The sequence below is a fragment of the Eumetopias jubatus genome, unplaced genomic scaffold, assembly GCF_037043125.1.
Source record: "Eumetopias jubatus isolate StellerSeaLion01/CBP00866 unplaced genomic scaffold, mEumJub1_p1.0 scaffold_6, whole genome shotgun sequence".
Lineage (NCBI taxonomy): Eukaryota > Metazoa > Chordata > Mammalia > Carnivora > Otariidae > Eumetopias > Eumetopias jubatus.
Window position 1 is genome coordinate 138,417,708 of NW_028274812.1, and position 14,402 is coordinate 138,432,109.

At 45.9% G+C, this 14,402-nt stretch overlaps 1 protein-coding gene and 1 pseudogene across 4 annotated transcripts in view; one reads left to right on the forward strand and one right to left on the reverse strand.

Annotated features, from left to right (window-relative positions):
• KIF13A (kinesin family member 13A) overlaps positions 1 to 14,402 on the reverse strand; it is a 100,855-nt gene that overhangs the window by 20,553 nt on the left and 65,900 nt on the right. For 2 of the 4 annotated variants that reach the window (XM_028107470.2, XM_028107468.2), the window contains exons 20-27: positions 13,260 to 13,411; positions 11,247 to 11,379; positions 10,916 to 11,062; positions 6,870 to 6,908; positions 5,133 to 5,232; positions 3,833 to 3,959; positions 1,740 to 1,795; positions 48 to 172 (exon numbers count right to left, since the gene is read on the reverse strand). In XM_028107470.2, the coding sequence (XP_027963271.2) occupies positions 48 to 172; positions 1,740 to 1,795; positions 3,833 to 3,959; positions 5,133 to 5,232; positions 6,870 to 6,908; positions 10,916 to 11,062; positions 11,247 to 11,379; positions 13,260 to 13,411 (879 nt within the window). The remainder of the gene's footprint in view (positions 1 to 47; positions 173 to 1,739; positions 1,796 to 3,832; positions 3,960 to 5,132; positions 5,233 to 6,869; positions 6,909 to 10,915; positions 11,063 to 11,246; positions 11,380 to 13,259; positions 13,412 to 14,402) is intronic. The other 2 variants (XM_028107471.2, XM_028107469.2) reach the window with 1 other exon arrangement.
• On the forward strand, positions 12,147 to 12,902 carry LOC148164165 (small ribosomal subunit protein uS3 pseudogene; annotated as a pseudogene).

Consider the following 14,402-nt stretch of genomic DNA (forward strand, 5'->3'; position numbering starts at 1 on the left):
GGTGCACTCATCTGAAGCCCAGGAAGAGAACCGTAGGGGTCAATTACCTCCTCATCACTGTGCTTTATGATGGGCAGGTAGAAAAACTGGCTGCCGTGCTCCTTGGGCAGGATGGAGTTCACGCCCGACGCGTGGGGGCCCACGAGCTGCTCGTTGGCACTGAGGTCATCGGCTGACCACGTCCAGGGCACAGAAACAGAAGTGGAAGGAAGTCACTTTTTAAGCAAGCACTGAAAATTTTTATTTTTTTAATTTAATTTTATTATTATTACTTTTTAAAGATTTTATTTATTCGTTTGACAGAGAGAGACAGCAAGAGAGGGAACACAAGCAGGGGGAGTGGGAGAGGGAGAAGCAGGCTTCCCACTGAACAGGGAGCCCAATGCGGGGCTCGATTCCAGGACTCCAGGATCGTGACCTGAGCCGAAGGCAGATGCTTCACTGACTGAGCCACCCAGGCGCCCCAGCACTGAAAATTTTTAAATATGCTTTCCACAGATGACTTTTTGCACTTTCTTTTTTTTCTTTCCTTCCTTATCCCACAGTGGAAATAGAGATGCTAATTCCTCATAATAGGTCTTATCCTTTCCAGAAACAACTATGAGAGCCAAAAACGTACCCCATGAGTCTCTAACAAAAGGGACAGATATATTCCATATGCAATCCTAGGAGCAGAGATTTTCTCTACAAAAACACAGCTGAGACTCTGCTGCTTTCTGAGGTCAAATCCTCGTGTAACCTGGTGTCACGCTTGCGTCCTACTTATACAACTTACACATGATTAGAGATTTGAACAGCTAAATGATCAATCTGGAATCAAAGTTCCAAGCACTTGGGAGAAATACAAAGATCATCTTCTTCCAATGCCCTAAGCCATGTGGGATTCACCCTTCATAAATTTCTATACGTGGTCATCCAACCATTGTGCGTATCCCTCCAATAACAGGGAGCCCACCACTTCATGAGGCACACATCCTACTTCCAGGATCTTAAACAATTCTTCCTAGGAAGAGCCAAAGTCACCCTCCCCAGGCCCTTCCACCAAAAGACTGGTTTCCAGGCTATGTTTTGAGATTCCAGGGGCCGCGTGCGGAAGAGCTTGCCTGAGCCTACCTATCACCCCACTTGGCAACTCTGCCTTTGTAGTCTACATACAGGCTTCCATTTAAGATTTCATTCTGAAAATGGATTTTCCTGCTAAAATACATTGAGGACCATCATTCTTGGTTCACGCAGGTTCGATCCAATTGCTACAGTAAAGAACAACCCTTAATGCAGGGTTTACACTATAATCATATTCTGGCATTGGCACTGTGGGGGGTGGGGGGCAAATGGCACTAATCAGAAATGCAGATTCCTAGGGCCCCGCAAAGCCTAAAGGTTCAGAATCTCTGAGGGTGATTACTTTCTCAGGTAATTCCTGTGTCCATTGATGTCTCTCAACTGTAACTGTTTTGACATTTTTTGTGTGACATTTTTTGAGTTATGACACCTCTCTCATAACTCTATGGGAGAGAGTTATCTCTCATAACTCTTTTTAAGACTAAATATCCACGTCTCTCTTCCAGTGATGCTACACGTCAAGGTTTATACATTTGGTTGGACTAAAAATGTCACCTAGATACAGCATATGAGTGATTAGAAAAGTCATTTAATTTAGGGAATCAAAATCAGGTGGGTCTGAAGAGATTACACACCTAAATGAAATGCGAGGGCCCCTCGAACACGGATCTGCTTACCGTTCAGATCAAGGAAGAGAACTGGTATGTGAGTTTCCATTCCAGGTGGTGGGACCCTAAATTTAACAACAAAATTTAATCACAACAAATACGTGTTTTACATTGTGTTAGATAATCAAACACCACAGAGGCATGGAAGCGGAAAAGAACCACTATGGGGACAGAGATTCTATTCGTGAAATATTTGCACTTTTTTCTTTTTTTTAAGATTTTATTTGAGAGAGAGCGAGAGCAAGCACAAGCAGGAGGGGATGGCAGGCAGAGGGAGAAGCAGGCTTCCCGCCGAGCAGGGAGCCCGACGCGGGGCTCAATCCCAGGACCCCGGGACCATGACCTGAGCCGAAGGCAGACGCTCAACCGACTGAGCCACCCAGGCGCCCTAATTGCACATCTCTTGATGTCCCTGTGAACACACATCATGAGAATTATGTGACTTCCATAAAGAACCACCAGTTATATATATCAGATGTAATTAATTGAAACAAAGATTATTTGACGGCTTTCTAGAAATAGCCCTAGTGATGGGAAAAAGGGAAGGGATGCTGTTAAGAGTAGAGACAGGGGGCAGGATCAGAACCCAGAGGAAGGAAACAAAAAAGACAACACTGTAAAAGCATAAAGCAGGAGAGAATGAAAGACCTATTAAGGGAGGAAGGGTTGTCTACGAAAAAGACCAAAGCAGTGTTTTATCAAAAACTGGCCCGTATGCATCCGAGTCACCCGGGGCGGGGGGAAGGCTCTGAAAATGAAAAGTCCTGGGCCCATCCTTCCTCTTGTAAATCAAAATAACGAGAGACAGGACCCAGGACTCCCCATTTTACAGTCAAGATGACCTGAAGTTTGGAAATGGCTCAAACGAAAGTCACGGGGCTAAGGAGAAGGGCTGTCTGGACAGGGCCTCAGGGAGGGGACCAAGACGGGATGAGGTGGCCGTCTGCAGCCACGTGGCTGGCAGACAGACGGCGCGTGTGCCCCGCAGGACTCTGGGACTGCAGGGAGAAACATCAGGTCACAAATTATGTGCCAGAAAATTCAGGTTTGCTGGTTTCATAATACTATCAACTCCATTATACTTCCCTTTATCATTATAGACGCAAATAACACCACTGATGTTTCTGCGCCTACCCTAAAGAGACCATGTGGGCATACACGCCCTCTGTTCAAAAGGAGTCTGATTTCTCCTAAATGCCTAGGACATACTCTTGTAATAAGAATGAGAATAAGCAGCAGCAGGAGTAGTTACCACTTAACAAATGGGCACCAACAAGGTGTTTTTAATACATTATCTCTAATCCTTCCAACAGTACCAAAAACGGGGCTCCATTCATAGATAAAGAATAAAGCCTTGGGGCGCCTGGGTGGCTCAGTCGGTAACGTGTCTGCCTTCAGCTCAGGTCATGATCTCGGGGTCCTGGAATCGAGTCCCACATCGGGTTCCTTGCTCAGCGGGGAGCCTGCTTCTCCCTCTGCCTCTGCTCCTCCCCACTGCTCTTGCTCTCTCTCTCTCTCTTTCTCTCAAATAAATAAAATCTTGAAAAAAAAAGAACAAGGCCTCAGAGAAGTTAACGACATTTAACATTGCAGCTGGAAACTCAATCCAGATCTATCTGACTCCAGAGCCTAGGATACCATGCTGTTTCTGATGAGCACTGGGATGGACTGATTAATCAACTGACTGACCATGGTTACTTAGGGCTCAGGACCTGACTCTCTGCTAGGGACCAAACTGAGCAGGCACGAAGGCCAGGAAGAACATGTATCTTCTCCCCTCTTCAAGCAGACTCTGGATACACCCTTCTTTTAAGCCGAAATAAGAGAATTTCTGGGGATGAGGAAACCCTGTCCAAGTTGCTCATGTGGAGAAACTGAGAAGTGTGGTATTTGCTTCCTGGCCAGGTAATCAACAGACACTCCCCGGCTTCCTGGGAGAGGAAGCTGGCTGCCGTGGGGAAGGAAAAAGGGAAGGCGGCACGAGACATGGGTGGTCCTTCCCTGAGCAGCTCATGGCACTCAGCATGGACCGTGACAGTCCTGGAAAGTCACTCGCACGACTCTGGTGCAGGCCGTCTGCCCCACCCTGTCAGGCCACTCACCAGTGGGCGGGCGCCCCAGGGACCCCGCTGCCGGGGGCAGGCACCAGCACGGCGTTTCTCTCCTCGGTCAGGCCCACCCACTGCTCCACAAGCCGGGCTTCCCGCTCCACGTCGTCCTCCGTCTTCTCTGCAGGACAAAATGAGGGGATGAGCACCAAGGCGGGGGAAAAGACAATTTCCAGACTTAAAACAAACAGGTTTTCACTTGGTGACATACCCAAGTGGCTGGAACATCCATGATGTTCCAAAAGAGGATGGGAGGCTTTGAAGTTCCAGCCTGAGCACCCAGACAAGCTCAGAGAGGCTAGGATTCTCACTTGATGGACCTCCGGGTAGGGAAATGGAGAGAGCATCAGGATGAGAACACGGGTTATGTTTCCTGGGTCTGCACTCTGTGGAAGTTACTCGACAGACAAGTCTGGGCTTCCTAACCCATCAAATAGGGCTCACACAAGTCATGTCTACTTTACACTCTTGTTGGGAAGAGCCAGTGACATAATGGATGTGACACTGCATTATAAAACTATACACTACTGTACAGAGGATTAAAACACACCACACTCTGTAAGACTAACTTTACTGTCCTTTATGTTCCTTACTAAAGGGACTTTACAGAACATATTTTGAAACCCTCTGATTCATAATTCCACCCTGGAGCTATCTGGGTAGAGTCAAAGCGAGTTTCCATCAGCAGCGTGAGCTGCTACAAACTGACATCAAGAACGCTGAGCCAAGATGTTCTACTGAGCGGGGAGCTTTTGCTAACTTCTACCTGAAATGGATGAACACTCATAATGTGTCCTTTGATGCAAAACCCACCACAATGCATGGACCATCAAGTTGGGGTGAGAAACTGAGGGTTTTAAGAACATAGCTCTACCCTGGAGCCCACATGGCTGCCACCAGCAAAAGCAAACTGCGTCCCTGGAGCTGAGTGGCCAGGAGGCCCACCTGTACCAGCTGAGCGCATCGCTGCCGCCCGACAGGAGCTGGGTGCTGACCTGCCACGTGTGACCCGAGAGCTGCTGTCAAGTCCCAGGTCTGGAGCCCGGAACGCCTCATAAGGACACGTGGGTTCTGATGGCATTTGCATTCTTCAGAACTAAATGCGAGTTTAACGTTTAACGTCACAGTTCACTCAGAGGCTTATGAACGTTTATTACTTTCCAATCCGATACCATGCCAAAGGAGTCACTACTGTCTATAATTGTTATGAGGTCAGAACACTAAGAACATATTGTTCCGACCACTGTCTAGAAGGGAAAAGGCCACTCCCGGGAAAGAGTTTAATCTCACATACCTTTTTTATTGCTGACTTTTTTAATCTGCTCATCTAAGTACTCTCGTCGTTTGATGAGTGCGTCAGACCACCTCTCTCTCACACAGTTTAAGTCTTCTTCCTGATGTTGGGGAGGGAAAACATTTTCCTGTAGAATACATAGACGACTCTTTTTTTTTTTTAAGCAAAGATGTTTACATGGATCAGGAAAGTTTTCATTCGGAAAGGCCATTGAACACCGCTGTGTGATTAATATGCAAGAAAGCAAAGAGGCCTCAGAAACACAGCATGCTGATCAAGGAACCCATTACTCAGAAATCAGAGCCCCTGGATTGCCAAAAGGATAATTATACTTAAAAGCAAGAGAAGCTCAAACTACACCAGCTGTGGGGATGATTCTTACGTGTGTGTGTGTGTGTGTGTGTGTGTGTGTGTGTTTAAATCAGAGCTATTCATTTAAAGGATGTGTGATTCCAAGCAGAAGGACACCATGAACAGAGCCCAAATCATGGAACAGCGAATGGAACGGAAAAAGAGAAAACAGGCATTTTCATAGTTCATCGTTCAATGGCTTCGAAACATGTATTTTCCGAAATGCAAAGAACAGATCAGCAGAGAACCTTTCAAACTTGCTGCCAAGATTTTACCTCCAACCACTACCATAAGGCTCACCAAAAATCTCCCATGCAAACAGCCAACATGCAGCCAGCCATGCTTTAAGAACTCCCAGAAGCAGCCGCTGGGACTTGGCCGTGAACAACGTGGCCGGAAGCGCACAGACAGCAGCAGGACGTTAGTTAATGGCATTGCTGAGATCCAAGGGGAGACTGGGATTTCACCCTTGAAGCTGGTTTTCGTTTGCTTGTTTTCTTTCTCAGTAAAGTAATGAGGGAAAGAAACCCATCAATTCTACTCAAAATGCTCTCTGACTTGCCTCATTCCAGTCTAACCCTTAAGACGTGGCATTAAGAGCGGACGGCAGGGGACTTCTGAGGCTCTATCTGCAATGTACCCACAGTTCACATACAGGAAGGCACCCCGGGAAAACTGTGGAGAATGAGTATAAAGACTGGGAACCAAACCCAGAAAACTTCACCTTGATTTGCTGCCTTGCCTATTCCTGTCACCCCACATTCCGTGACAGGAGGCTGGCCAGTGCCGACTAGGGATGAGTTCACAGGTGCCTTTTTTTTTTTTTTTTTTCTGAATTTCCAAAAAGAAAAAGCTGAGATTTAAATTCTCCAAGTTATGTATAATTAAGCTGGGTCCTAATGACAGAAAGAAGCTGGCTAACCCAAACTAAACTATGTGCATGACATGTTTTCAATTTCCTATCCAGCAAGAGACTTTTAAACTAAAACTGCATATTAGAACAGTCCTACTCTCTTGGACGTGAGGCACGAAGTGCAGTTTTGCATAGAAAACACAAGGTTCAACTGAAAGATTGTGGATGGACGATTCCACGGTTTTTAAAATCATTAACTTAATACAGTGATAATGGTCTTGCTTCGAAAGTCTTTACAAGCTAATTCAAGATAGCAGAGCAGCAATGCAGTATCCGATCGTACATTTTGAACGGAGAAATCTATGGCACTAGTATTGTATCCCTGATTATGTTTAAAGCAAATCCAAAGCGAGTTAGAGTCTACATATTCTTGCTCCATGATCCTCCTTCCTCCTCCCTGCCCTGTGCTTTGCAGATGCTAGCCATTAGCAGTAGCTGTGCCCCATGCCACAGAACGAGAGCAACGATGATACCTGATAACTATCCATATCATCACCATCCTCATCATCTCTCTGGGAGGAAAAAAACAAACACAAAGGACATGCATTTTTGTTTCTCAAACAGCACACAGGTAATTCTTTAAGCGTAACACACACATTACAATGGACAGCACACGGAACACCCAGCATAATAAAACATTTAAATGAATTGCAAGGTTTAGTGGATTTAATTCACTCGCCTCTAAGAATTTGAGTTTTGTTTTGTTATGTTTTTAATAAAGAAAGCAACCATTAAAAAAAAAAAAAAAACAAGAACTCTCTTCAATGGGACTAGGAATCACCCTCACTGGGCCAGGCCTTACCCTGTCATTATGCGAATGGCGCATATGCATTTCTGGGTGGGCTATCTGAGATTTGGAACGGACTCAGAAGGACAAAATGGTAGAACTAGACTCTCCTGCTCAATCTTAGTTTAGCTGTGAGGCAGAAGGGGCCCCGGAGGATGAAATGTTTTAACCCAAGGATCACACAAATGGTGGCAGGGTCAGGATTGGGTGCCAGGCTGCTAGTTACCCCACTCAGTGTCCTTTCCCCCTGCACCACACCACATGCACTGAGGAAATCCTCACAGGTGAAAGCCCACCGGGAGCCTCAGGCTATTCACAGACAGGCTTCCTCAGCGTACAACGGTCTCAAGAACACAGCCCGCCATGCTGAATACTGGATCCACTGTTGTCCATTACTGGTTATGTTAGCATCATACCAATCAGTTGAGAAAAATCAGAACTGTCCTAAACCCACGGCAAGAGTTTACAATAATTGTATAAAGTAACGATTCTGGCAAAAACATTTGACAAAACAAAACCACCATGTTGAAAATAAAAGGATTTAGTTGAGACAGGTTTCCTTAGACAGAAGAATAAGGAAACTCCCATTTGTAGGAAAATAACCATCTACAGGGAGGCAGGTTCTACTCAATATGAACCCTGGCCCATGTAATGATCATCTTTGGCTTTTTTCTAGTTACTGGAGGGTTAATATTCAAACAGGCAGTGAAGTGGTCTAGTCATAAAAAGACAAACTTTTTTTTTTAAGTGCTTTAAAAATATAATTACATTACTCTCATATGTAAGTATGCTTCAATATATACTGCTTTTTAAAAGTGCTTTAAAAATATAGTTAAACATTCTCTGCATAGATTTCAAAATCCACTTTTTTTTTTTAAGTTTGGAACCCACCATTATCATTTGAGTAACTAACTTACTAAATGCATGCCTAATACTGAAGTACTTTTTCTTTTTTCTTCAAGATTTTATTTTTTAAGTAATATCTATATCCAACGTGGGGCTCAAACTCAAAACCCTGAGGTCAAGGGTCCCATGCTCTACTAACTGAGCCAGCCAGATACCCACTGAAGTAATTTTTCTTGACTTAATTCCCCATATTACTGAATAAAGTACAAGTAGCTTGAATTTATCATTACTATTTTCTAGACTAGGGAGATTCTTCTATTAACTGAGAACTAGCCTGAGCTTTCATGATGTATAACTTGTGAAATCAGCATATTCTGGACTGGCTTGAGCTACTGCATCAGAATATTTCTAAAGTACTACGTCAACAAAATAAGTTCTGGATGTGACTTTGAGCATGGCTGCAAAGAAAAATAAGAGCTTTAAAATAGTCACAGTTTAGGGGCACCTGGGTGGCTCAGTCAGTTAAGCATCCGACTCTTTAATTTCGGCTCAGGTCATGATCTCAGGGTCATGGGATCGAGCCCCACACCGGGCTCTGTGCTCAGCGGGGAGTCTACTTCTTTCTCCCTCTCCCTCTGTCCTCTCTCTCCAAAATAAATAAAATTTAAAAAATCTTTATAAAAAAATTAGCCACAGTTTATTGATTGATTTTTTAAGCAGGCTCCATGCCCAGCGTGGAGCCCAACAGGGGGCTTGAGAACTCACAACCCTGAGATCGAGACCTGAGCTGAGATGAAGAGTTGGCCGCTCAATGACTGAGCCACTCAGGCGCCCCGAAATAGTCACAGTTTAAATCTGCATGACTGGCACTAAGTTCTTTAAAGAGCATTTAGCACTGGGGAAAGCTCGAATTTTGACAAAAATGAGTTTTAACTTAGGAGGTAGAGCAGTTTTAAAAGTGCAAATAATCAATCTTTATAAGGTTCTTCAAATGGGAACATGAGCCAGTTGGTGATCCCTGTTTTATAGGTCTTGATTTAGGATGTAAATTCAGAGTTCTAGCTAAGGTGAGAGATTTACTAAGCCACAAAATCTTAGTATAGACTGGGATCTCAGGGAATTATTAAGTCTCCTTCATCATTCTGGAGAAGAGAGAAGGGGAACAAGAGGTTTGCATTATCCCAACAAGGTAACCAGGAAGGCCGTGCTAGACTGAAGAATCCAGGTCCCCTGGCTCCAGGCTGGCGACCTCTCTACCAGGCCCGGCAGCACCCCCCAAAGTTGATGGCTGAGTGAGGGACTGAGCTGGGATGAGAATCCATATAACCCAGTCTCCTACTCCACACATGAGGAAAAGTCTGGGGGAGAAGCCTACCCTAGAAGACAAGACTGTCCTCAGGCCTTCCTTCATACTCTCTCCGGCTCTGAGAACCAGGGGCAATTTTGGCCTGGGACAGGGAAGGCAGCGTTTGACAAAACTATGCCTTCCTAAGGCCTCATAGGCCAAGCCAGTGTTCCTTCTGGCTTTCAGAAAGTCTTTGCCTGAATGCCAGGGAGTGCAAGGAAACTGAGACTGAAGATGAATCATTTTCAAGACAGGCTGGGCCTCTGCCCAGACGCCACAGAGAAACGTCACAACAGGGCGTGCTCCCTCTCTCCTGTGGTAGTGAGGCAGCCAGAGTTCAATGGGCTGATTCCTCCCCTAATTCATACCTGACAGTAAACTGGGTACTGAGCGAAAGCACATGCCTTCTTTCAGGCCACTGAGGGCAAGTTCCTAATCTCAAAGTTCATTCTCACGGAGTGATGAAGAGATGGGGTTGGTAACATGAAGATTCATTCTTTGATGTTTTCATCTTTCACTTTTTATAAATATTTATTTATTTATTTATTTATTTATTTTTTAAAGATTTTATTTATTCATTCATGAGAGACAGAGAGAGAGAAAGAGAGAGAGAGAGGCAGAGGGAGAAGCAGGCTCCCAAGGAGCAGGGAGCCCGACGCGGGACTCGATCCCAGGACCCTGGGATCATGACCTGAGCCGAAGGCAGACGCTTAACCATCTGAGCCACCCAGGCGCCCAATATTTACTTATTTATTTAAAAAATAAAGTCTGCACCCAATATGGAACTCACGACCCCAAGATCAAGATTCGCATGTTCTTCCAACTGAGCCATCCAGGTGCCCCCCAATCTTTTAATTTTAAAATGAGAACAGAAGATTTAGTAAAGGAGGATTTAATGGACAAAAATGATCATGAAGACAACTTTTAATTGGGAAAAAAAAAAAAAAGGAAAGCTTTCAAAGAACTGCTTAATTATGCCAGTGTAGGGCGCCTGGTGGCTCAGTCGTTAAGCGTCTGCCTTCAGCTCAGGTCATGATCCCAGGGTCCTGGGATCGAGCCCCGCATCGGGCTCCCGGCTCAGCGGGAAGCCTGCTTCTCCCTCTCCCACTCCCCCTGCTGGTGTTCCCTCTCTCGCTGTGTCTCTGTCAAATAAATAAGATCTTTAAAAAAAAAATTATGCCAGTGTACGGGGGCAATTTTATATTAATAAAAGTGGACTGGGCCAGGCAGCCATGCCAAATATCCAACATAACCTAACTGGAGCCAGACAGAAAATGAAATCTGCCTGAAGTAAATGAGTAACATATCATTCATATGTGTGTTTACAAATAAAATTATTACTAATCAACACTAAGCTGGTATAGTATTTCACAAATCTCGTAAAAAAGGCAATGGATGGAAATGTGAAGGGAGAGCTACAGATAAGGTCAGGACAAGGAGTTCGGTCATATTCCCCAAAGGTCTCGAGCCCAGATCACTGACTACCTTTCTATGCATTCGCTGGTCCTCGCTGCAGACTACTTCCAATGTGCTGGTCTTACCTGGTAACTGTCCAGCCCTCTCTGCAGCTTGGTGGACCTGGCAGTGACGCAACCAATGGAGACAGACAGGATGGCTTCGACCATGAGTGGCAGCGTCCCGGAATGCTGCACGGGTTTCACCGTGACTTGCACCCTCCGGGAGTGACCCTGCAGAGGGCGGGGGGTGGGGGCAAAGGGTGCCAGGAGTGGGAAGGGCAAGGAATGGGGGAACAGGACAAAGGAAGAGAAGAGAATCAGGGAATACAGAAGCCCACAATTAGAAAATTCCCAGAAACGGTGTGTAAGAGTGGGACAAAGAGAAAACAAAAACAAAGAAAACCAAGCCTAGTACCTGTCTGAGTTGGAAGATGCCTCCCGTGTTGACATCTTTTGCCTGGTGAAGTTCCACTGCGGTGTATTCTCCTAGCTCGTTCAGTTCCAGTATGGAGAGCCACATCTCTATTCTCCGTGTTACCTCATTCCACCTGTGCAAACACGTGCCCGTGGACAGCAACGTCAATGCCCAGGGACATCACGAGCAACAGGAAGGAGCCACCACCCCGAGCTCTTACTATGGGCTGGACATCGTGCTGTCCATTGGTTAAGCGTCTGCCTTCGGCTCAGGTCATGATCCTGGAGTCCCGGGATCAAGTCCCGCATCGGGCTCCCTGCTCAGCGGGGAGTCTGCTTCTCCCTCTGACCCTCCCCCCTCTCATGCTCTCTCTCTCTCTCTCTCATTCTCTCTCAAATAAAATCTTAAAAAAAAAAAAAAGAAAAAGAAAATGCAGACACCTCTGTCACTACCCCATCGTGTGCCTCTGCAAGTTTGCTCACGCCCCTTCGTGTTCAATACCCACAGCATCCCGCAGCGGCCATGTAACTATAAATTAGTTCTGCTTGTTCTAGAATTTCATAAAAAGGGAATCATTTATGCGTACCCTTTTAGGTCTGGCTTTCTTGGTTTAGCGTAACGTTTTTGCGATTCATTCAGATGGGTATCCATTGTCCTTCTTGTTAACAGAGCTGGATAATACTCGTTACATGACTAGTAGTATAATTTGTTTATCAAACGTTCTCACACATTTGGGTTGTTGGCGTTTGGGGGATAAGAAGAACTGCCATGAACATTTGTGAACAAGTCTGTTTACAGACTTACATTCTCATTTTTCTTGGGGAAATACCCAGGAGTAGATTGCTAGGTCACAGAAAAGGCAAAGGATCAAATTTCCAAGAAGATATCCTCCTGTGCAAGATGACGGGGCAAATTTCCAAAAGGGGAAGCTCGTGGCCGATGGCATCTTCAAAGCTCAAGTGAATGAGCTTCTCACTGAGGAGGTGGCTGAGGATGGCTACTCTGGAGCTGAGGTACGAGTAACAGGAACCGGGACAGAAATCATGATCTCGGCTACCAGGATGCGCAGTTTTTGGGGAAAAGGGCTGGTGCACCTGAGAACTGACCGCAGCGGTTCAGTAGAGGTTTGGCTTCCCCGAGGGCAGTGGAGAGCTTTATGCTAAAAAGGTGGCCATGGGAGGTCCGTGTGCTATCACCCAGGCCAAGTCTCTGCGTGACCAGCTCCTAGGACGCCTTGCTGTGTGGCGGGTCTGCCATGGCGTGCAGTGGTTCATCGTGGAGAGTGGGGTCAAAGAACAATGAGGTCCTGGTGTCCAGGAAACTCTGAGGACAGAGGGCCAAATCCAGCAAGTTTGTGGCTGGCCTGATGCTTACCAGTGGGGACCCTGTCAACTGCTGCTCAGACAGGATGTGCTGGGCAACAAAGTGAAGATTGTGCTTCCCTGGGACCCTTGTGATGAGACAGGCCCTAAGAGGTCTGTGCCTCACCATGTGAGCACTGGGGACCCCAAAGGTGAGATACTGCCTAGCACCTCCATTGTGGAACATGGGAAGCTGGAGCAGCCTGCCACACCCCGGCCAGTTCCCACAGCACAACAGGTGCTCCTTGGCAGCCGAATCTGGAGTCTAAATATTGCTCTATACAGACTTTTATAAAAGCTTCCAAAAAGAGAAAAAAAAAAAAAAGGAAAATATCCTCCTGGTTTTTGTTTTTATTTTTTCTACAAGCTTTACAGTTTTATCTTTCCCATGAAACGTTCTGATCCATCTCAAAATAAGTTTTGTGTATCATGTGAAGCCAAGATCCAGGTTGGGTTTGACCCAGCAGATACGCGGTTGTTTCAGTACTGTTTGTTGAAAAGGCTTTCCTTCCCCCATCTGATGTCCTTGATGCCTGCTAGTTCCTTTTATCGTTCCCATTTCACCAAGGAGGAGGCAGGACCGGGGACCCCTACTCTCACCCTCTGGCCTAGTGCCAGTCTTGAGCCTGCATCAGCTCAGCCAAGTACACACCTGTCATGCAACGTTCTCGTCTTCGCATGAAGGGAGTCGACTTCCCAGACAGAGCTGCCGTTCCCAGCACAGCGGTGGCCCCACACCTCAATGGCCAGGGCTCCATCGGACAGGAACTCCAGGAGCTCCTCTGTCACCGTCACCACGTAGTCCTGGGGCAAGTGGGAGCAAGGGAAGAGCAACGAGAATCACGCACCGAGCAATCTGTGCAATTTCCGTTTTTACCTTTCCATCGTGTAGAGATCCACTTTGGAGGTGGGTTAGTCTGATCCCAACCTGAAAACCACCTGTGCTGTTTTAAAAACCCGGAATACTAGCTCTTATACTAGCAAGGAAGGAGGGATTGAGTGCAACTCCCTTCTTTAATCAGGGCGGACACTGAAGGAAGTGTCCTGTCCTGCATCACGGTGCTTGTGAGTGAATCCGCACCTCACACCTGCTTCCTTCGTGGTTCTGCAGGACCACTCAGAACTCCCGCCACCGTAGGCTAATCAGCACATCACAAAAAAAGAACGTCTGATTGCTCCTTGCTACGGCTTGGGAGACTGTGAACAGAATTAAATTTCCTATGATTATCTTCATGATTCTGTGCTCTTGCTCTGAAACTCCCCTGCTCCAGCTCCTCATCATGAAACGCAGACAGAGGAGTGTGAGGAAATGAACGCCCAGTGGACCGCGGAGTATGGAAATCACCCTGAACAAAGTGGCAGGCAAGGGGCCAAGCCGAGCATCTTCCCAGCAGCATCTTAGTGAAGTCTCTGGTGAAGACAACTCCACAGCTCTCAATTCTGGAAAGACCTGTGCTGTGTTGATTTAACATTCTACTACTTACCTTCTTACTTATTGTATTTGGAGACAGAGCCAGAATTTTAGAAGGAAAACAAACTAATGATCAATTAGTACAATCTACACATCTTATTGATGAAAAAAACCCCAAGTTCACACAGTGAATCCAAGGTCACACAGTGAATCCAAGGTCTCTGTGACTAGCGTTTATCAAAATAGTTGCTAACCAGAATGTACTTAAAATTCAGGCTTCATCCTTCTACAGGAACAGCTTTGTGGATCCAAAGAAAGACAGGGACTAGTTAAGAGAGTATTCAGACAACAATAACCAAAAAGTAACTCACAAGGATTTTGAGA